Source organism: Salmo trutta, chromosome 35, assembly GCF_901001165.1.
Source record: "Salmo trutta chromosome 35, fSalTru1.1, whole genome shotgun sequence".
In the NCBI taxonomy this organism is placed as follows: Eukaryota; Metazoa; Chordata; class Actinopteri; order Salmoniformes; family Salmonidae; genus Salmo; species Salmo trutta.
This window is the reverse complement of record NC_042991.1, coordinates 11063764-11070917: the sequence shown is the minus strand read 5'-3', so window position 1 is coordinate 11070917 and position 7154 is coordinate 11063764. Positions and strand designations below refer to the sequence as shown.

The 7154-nt window shown below is 44.8% G+C and overlaps 1 protein-coding gene across 1 annotated transcript in view; it reads right to left on the bottom strand.

Annotated features, from left to right (window-relative positions):
• Positions 1-7154, bottom strand: part of LOC115174606 (gephyrin) — a gene marked incomplete in the record, with an annotated part of 149740 nt that overhangs the window by 101912 nt on the left and 40674 nt on the right. The window contains 3 exon segments of the mRNA XM_029733303.1: positions 1978-2044; positions 2368-2462; positions 5681-5773. Of these exon segments, the coding sequence (XP_029589163.1) occupies positions 1978-2044; positions 2368-2462; positions 5681-5773 (255 nt within the window).

Sequence of the window (7154 nt, the reverse complement as noted above, 5' to 3'; positions counted from 1 at the left end):
CTGTAAACTCTTAAGAATGTCTCTGGTGGTAAATTGGATACGTGGTGGTATCTTCGTCTGTTTGTTAGACTGGATCCGTCATCCGTCCTTTCCTAGCCCACGTTGACAGTGGCCGCTGCTAACTCAATGGCTAGGAAGTATCACTTCTGTAGTGAATAAGCTCAAAGTTCATACCAGTTCATACCATAGCTCACGCCAAGGTTGGCTTAGTTCTGTTCTTGACATGTGTGTCCTTCTAACGTAGAGGCTGCAGACCTCACGTACTGGAACCACGGTTATCTTTTCGTCAAAGGCTTATATAGTGGAGAGGGGGAAGGATGTGTTTCATCGTTTATAACCCCTCCTCTTCACAGGGGTGGGCCACTGATCAAGCAGGGCACTTTCCTTATGAAAACCCAAATCTCTCATTTGGAAGCTAAAATTACATTTAATCTCCTAACAAACAATTTCAATATCAAACATTTCAATTGCATAACAATTCCATGTGACTCTGATAACTAGAGGGTGTATACTTTCCCAGGTACAGTTTATGTCGTCCTGTCATCAGTCATAATGTCACAGATAACAATGAACTGACATCCATACTCATTACGTTATCAAGCATATTTCCAACTGGTTTTATTACCATAATATGGTTCCTTTCCCCATTTGTTTGATGTTCCCAGACTCTCTATATTTAACAGGACAGCAGTCCTTCAGTAGGGTCAGTAAGAGAGGGGAAGGGAGAAAGGTATTTATGGGGGGGGTCATAAACCTTACCCACAGGCCAACGTCATGACACTATATTTATGTTTATTTATTTTCCCTTTAGTAATTTCTATTTGCACATCGTTACAACACTGTATATATACATAATATGACGTTTGAAATGTCTTTATTGTTTTGGAACTTTTGTGAGTGTAATGTAAACGTTTCCCATGCCAATAAAGCCCCTTAAATTGAAATCGAATTAAGACAGAGAGAGAGCGAGACAGATGGAGGGAGAGGTAGAGAGAGAGAGAAAGAGAGAGAGAGAAAGAAAGAGTGACAGATGGAGGGAGAGACAGAGAGAGAGAGAAGGAAAGAGAGAAAGAGATGCAGATGGAGGGAGAGGTAGAGAGAGCGAGAGAGAGAGAGAGCGAGAGGGGGAGAGAGAGAGAGAGAGAGAGAGAGAGAGGGAGAGGGAGAGAGGTAGAGGGGGAGAGGTAGAGAGAGAAAGACAGAGAGAGAGAAGGAGAGTCAGATGGAGGGAGAAGTACAGAGAGAGAGACAGAGCGAGTGAGAGAGAAAGAAGGAGAGAGATGGGAAGGAGAGGTACAGAGAGAGGTAGAGAGAGAAAGACAGAGAGAGAGACAGAGAGAGTGAGAGAGAAGGAAGGAGAGACATATGGAGGGAGAGGTACAGAGAGAGGTAGGGAGAGAGAGAGAGAGAGAGAGAGTGAGAGAGAAAGAAGGAGACAGATGGAGGGAGAGGTTCAGAGAGAGGTATCGAGAGAGAGACAGAGAGAGACAGAGAGAGTGAGAGAGAAAGAAGGAGACAGATGAGGGAGAGGTACAGAGAGAGGTAGAGAGAGAGAGAGAGAGAGAGAGACAGAGAGAGTGAGAGAGAAAGAAGGAGACAGATGGAGGAAGAGGTACAGAGAGAGGTAGAGAGAGAAAGACAGAGAGAGAGACAGAGAGAGTGAGAGAGACAGAAGGAGAGACAGATGGAGGGAGAGGTACAGAGAGAGGTAGAGTGTGCACACGCATGCTACCTTTACTACCAGAAGTACTCAGTCACATCGACACTGATCTAAGTAAACGTGAGACCAGGGGCCGTATTCACCACGAGTCTCAGAGTAGGATTGCTGATCTAGCATCATTTTGACCCTTTAAATCATGTTGAATAAAAGGCGGAGAGCAGATCCTAGATCAGCAGTCCTACTCTGAGACGCTTTGTGAACACAGGCCCTGAAACACTGATCTGAGTGCAGGTGTTAAAGTGGTTCTGTTTTCTTACCTGTGAACCCTTCTTGCTCCCTGGCAAGTTAATGATAAGTGTCTTGCCACGGATGCCGCACACGGGTCTGCACACACACACACACACACACACGAGAGAACAATGTGTATTAGAGGTTCACAGTATGACAGTGCGTATATGTGCGTGAATGAGTGTGTAAACCAGAGGAGGCTGGTGGGAGTAGTTATGCGGTATCAAACACATCAAACATATAGAATCCAGACGTCTGACTCCGTTCTATTCATTCCATCACTGCAATAAGACCGTCCTCCTATAACTACTCCCACCAGCCTCCTCTGGTGTACATAGTATACATTTGTGTGTGTGTGTGTGTGTGTGTCTGTACGAGTGTGTGGAGAGTATACATGTTAGTGTGTGTGTGTGTCTCACCTGGAGAGCATGCCTAGTGGTGTGACGTTGAGAGAACCCATCAGCATGGCCAGAGACATCCCTGGAGCCTCCCGCTCTATCACCTCTCTAGTAGCCTGAGGAACGAAGAGAGACACACACAGAGAGAGAGAGAGAGAGAGAACACACATTGTTTGTGTGTATCTGTTTGCATGTTTGTGTGTGTGCGTGTACGTATTTGAGAATTTTATGTTTGCATGTAAGTCTGCATGTGCTTCCATGTTTGTGTTTTTATATGTTTGTGTGTATCAGTTTATTTTTGTTTGTGTGTATCAGCTTCCGTGTGTGTGTGTGTGTGTCAGTTTCCATGTGTGTGTGTGTATCAGTTTGTGTGTGTGTGTGTGTCAGTTTCCATGTGTGTGTGTGTGTGTATCAGTTTTGGTGTGTGTGTCTATCAGTTACCATGTGTGTTATCAGTTTCCATGTGTGTGTGTCAGTTTCCATGCGTGTGTGTGCATCAGTTTCAATGCGTGTGTGTGTGCATCAGTTTCCATGTGTGTGTGTATCAGTTTCCATGTTTGTGTGTGTAATCAGTTTCCATGTATGTGTGTATCAGTTTCCATGTGTGTATATCAGTTTCCATGTGTGTATATCAGTTTCCATGTGTGTGTGTGTAATGAGTTTCCATGTATGTGTGCGCATCAGTTTTCATGTGTGTATCAGTTTCCATGTTCGTGTATATCAGGTTCCATGTGTTTACATCAGTTTCCATGTGAGTGTGTGTGTATCAGTTTCCATATGTGTATTAGTTTCCATGTGTTTAAATCAGTTTCCATGTTTTAATATCAGTTTCCATATGTGTTTATCAGTTTCCGTGTGTTTGTATCCGTTTCTGTGTGTTTGTATCAGTTTCCATGTGTGTGTATCAGTTTCTGTGTCGGTTTGTATCAGTTTCCATGTGCGTGTGAATCAGTTTCCATGTGTGTGTGAATCAGTTTTCGTGTGTGTGTGTGTGTGTTTCAGTTTCCATTTGTGTATGTATCAGTGTCCGTGTGTGTATCAATTTCCATGTGCATGTGTGTATATCAGTTTCGGTGTGTTGGTACCAATTTTCATGTGTGTGTGTGTGTGTGTGTGTGTGTATCATTTTCCATGTGTGTGTGTGTGTGTGTGTGTGTGTGTGTGTGTATCAGTTTTCATATGTATGTGTTTGTGGATCAGTTTCCATGTTTGTGTGTGTTTATCAGTTTCCATTTGTGTGTATCAGTTTCAATGTGCGTGTGTGTGCATCAGTTTCCATATGTATGTGTATCAGTTTTCATATGTGTGTGTATCAGTTTTCATGTATGATGGCATCAGTTTCCATGTGTGTTTGTGTGTGCATCAGTTTCCATGTTTGTGTATCAGTTTCCATGGCTAAGTGTGTGTGTGTATCCGTTTCCGTGTGTTTGAATCAGTTTCCATGTGTGTGTGTGTGTGTGTATCTGTTTCCGTGTGTTTGTATCAGTTTCCATGTATGTGTGTATCAATTTCCATGTGTGTGTGTATCAGTACCATGTGTGTGTGTGTATCGATGTTCATGTGTGTGTGTGTGTATCAGTACCATGTGTGTGTATCAGTACCAGGTGTGTGTGTGTTTGAATCAGTTTCCATGTGCGTCTATCAGTTTCCATGTGCGTGTCTACATTGTATGTGTGTTTGATGCAGCAGGTTCCCAACAGACTGAGAAGCAGAGAAGTCTCTCTCTCTCTCTCTCTCTCTCTCTCTCTCTCTCTCTCTCTCTCTCTCTCTCCTCCAGCTGTATGTTCTGTGCCCTTGAGCTTAGTGACACAAACAGTCCATTAGTGAGGGAGAGGAGAAAGAGAGGAGAAAGGGAAGACTTCAAAGAGTACCAGCCACTGATTAGCATCGTGGGCTAGGACTCAGGAGAGAGGGAGAGGGAGGACTAAAACGAGAGAAAGAAGGAGAGCAAGAGAGAGAGAGAGGGAGAGCAGAGATGGGGAAGGGAGAAGAGATAGGGAGGGAGAGAGAGAGAGTGGAGGTGGTCAGGGAAAGAGAGAGAGGGTGGGCGAGAAAGGAGGGTGGTAGAAGAAGAGGAGGGGGAGAGAGAAGCTACAGTGTAAAGGAAGCATATCTCAATGGAGGGAGGAGAGAGAGGAAAAGAGAGAGAGGGAGATAATCCCTTGACACCTACAGTGAGTGGGATCATCAACACAGAAGCGGGGGATACTGGGTAATAAACACACACACACACACACACACACACACACACACACACACACACACACACACACACACACACACACACACACACACACACACACACACACACACACACACACACACACAGTATTGTACAGCTAACCTTACACACAATTCAGTCCCATTCAAAATCCTATTTTCCCTAACCCTAAACCTAACCCTAACCTATACTCTTACCCTAACCTTAACCCTAAAGCCCCTAAACCTAAAACTAACCCTAGCTCCTAACCCTAACCCTAACCTTAACCCTAAACCCCAAAACCTAACCTTAACCCTAAACCTATAACTAACCCTAGCTCCTAACCCTAAGCCTAAAACTAATCCTAGTTCCTAACCCTAACCCTAAAACTAATCCTAGTTCCTAACCCTAGTTCCTAACCCTAAAACTAACCCTAGCTCCTAACCCTAACCCTAAAACTAATCCTAGCTCCTAACACTGACCCTAAAACTAACCCTAGCTCCTAACCCTAAAACTAACCCTAGCTCCTAACCCTAACTCTAATCCTAGCTCCTAATCCTAACCCTAAAACTAATCCTAGCTCCTAACCCTAACCCTAAACTAACCCTAGCTCCTAACCCTAACCCTAAAACTAACCCTAGTTCCTAACCCTAACCCTATTTCCTAACCCTAACCCTAAAACTAACCCTAACCCTAAAACTAATGTAATTCTAACACTAATTCTAACCTTAAGCCTAAACCCCCTAGAAATAGCATTTGACCTCATGGTGACTAAGCGTCCAGACACACACACAGTGCTATCATATACCATATTACTGAGTACGGGTCTTCAACCAACCCACAAGTGTCTCAGTGGTGATAAATGAAGGGACTCCAGTGGTACTTCTGAGAACCATTCGTAACAGTAGCAGACAGACAGCCCTGTGTGTGGCTGTACAAGTCACCTCCCCTCACACTCCACTCCTTTCCCCTCTCAGTGACACACACCACCCATTGTCATTTTGGATCTGCATGTTACAGTTTCCTTCGAGACAAGGGTGCAGATAAGAGGAAGTAGACAAAGAAGAAAGAAAACGTGACTGGGTAACACAGCAAGGTACAATCGCTAGGTGACAGACAGACACGCACACTTACCTCAGGTGTGACATCACGGGGAGCGAAGCCGGTCCCCCCGGTTGTCAAGATGAGATTGAGTTCTTTCTCATCACACCAGTCCACCAGAGTCTCCTGATGAGACAGACAGAGAGAGACAGACAGAGAGAGACAGACTGAGACATAGGATCTGATAGGTTCCTAGGTATACCTCATGTCATGTGACATGAGTCTCATTGGCACTGATGGAGAGGATGTGACATACAGTAGGTCACTGCTAAGAGGTCATGGGGGTGACGATTGTGGCTTGGACTGTATACAAGGTGTGACATACACTACATGACTAAAAGTATGTGGACACCTGCTCGTCGAACATCTCATGCCAAAATCATGGGCATTAATATGGAGTTGGTCCTCCCTTTGCTGCAATAACAGCCTCCACACTTCTGGGAAGGCTTTCCACTAGATGTTGGAACATTGCTGCGGGGACTTGCTTCCATTCAGCCACAAGCATTAGTGAGGTTGGGAACTGATGTTGGACGATTAAGCTTGGCTCGCAGTCGGCGTTCCAATTCATCCCAAAAGTGTTTGATGGGGTTGAGGTTAGGGTTCTGTGCAGACCAGTCAAATTCTTCCACACCGATCTCGACAAACCATTTCAGTATGGACCTCGCTTTGTGCACGGGGGCATTGTCATGCTGAAACATTAAAAGGGCCTTCTCCAAAGCACAGAACAATCTAGAATGTGTCCTCCTGGCGTCCACTAAACCCAGATTCATAACTCCTTGATTCATCACTCCAGAGAAGACGTTTCCACTGCTCCAGAGGCCAATGGCGGTGAGCTTTACACCACTCCAGCTGACGCTTGGCATTGTGCATGCTGATCTTAGGCTTGTGTGCGACTGCTCAGCCATGGAAACCCATTTCATGAAGGTCCCGACGAACTGTTCTTGTGCTGACGTTGCTTCCAGAAGCAGTTTGGAACTCAGTAGTGAGAGTTGCAACCGAGGACAGATGATTTTTACGCACTATACACTTCAGCACTTGGTGGTCCCGTTCTGTGAGCTTATGTGGCCTACCACTTCGCGGCTGAGCCGTTGTTGCTCCTAGACATTTCCACTTCACAATAACAGCACTTACAGTTGAAGGTGCCACGTTGAAGGTCAATGAACTCTGCAGTAAGGCCATTCTACTGCCAATGTTTGTCTATGGAGATTGCATGGCGGTGTGCTCGATTTTATACACCTGTCAGCAACGGGTGTGGCTGAAATAGCCAAATTCACTCATTTGAAGGGGTGTATGTCTTTTAGAAAGACAGTGAGACAGGGATAGAAAGATAAGTTACTTCAGAGCAGACCATATTCATTCGTCTCAGAGTAGTAGTACGCATCTAGGATAATTTGTTTTATTTTTGAAAATTATTGTGATTAAGATCATATGGGCATGGGACGACCTGATCCTAGATCAGCACTCCTACTCTAAGACACTAGAATACAGACCCTGGAGTCAAAAAGTG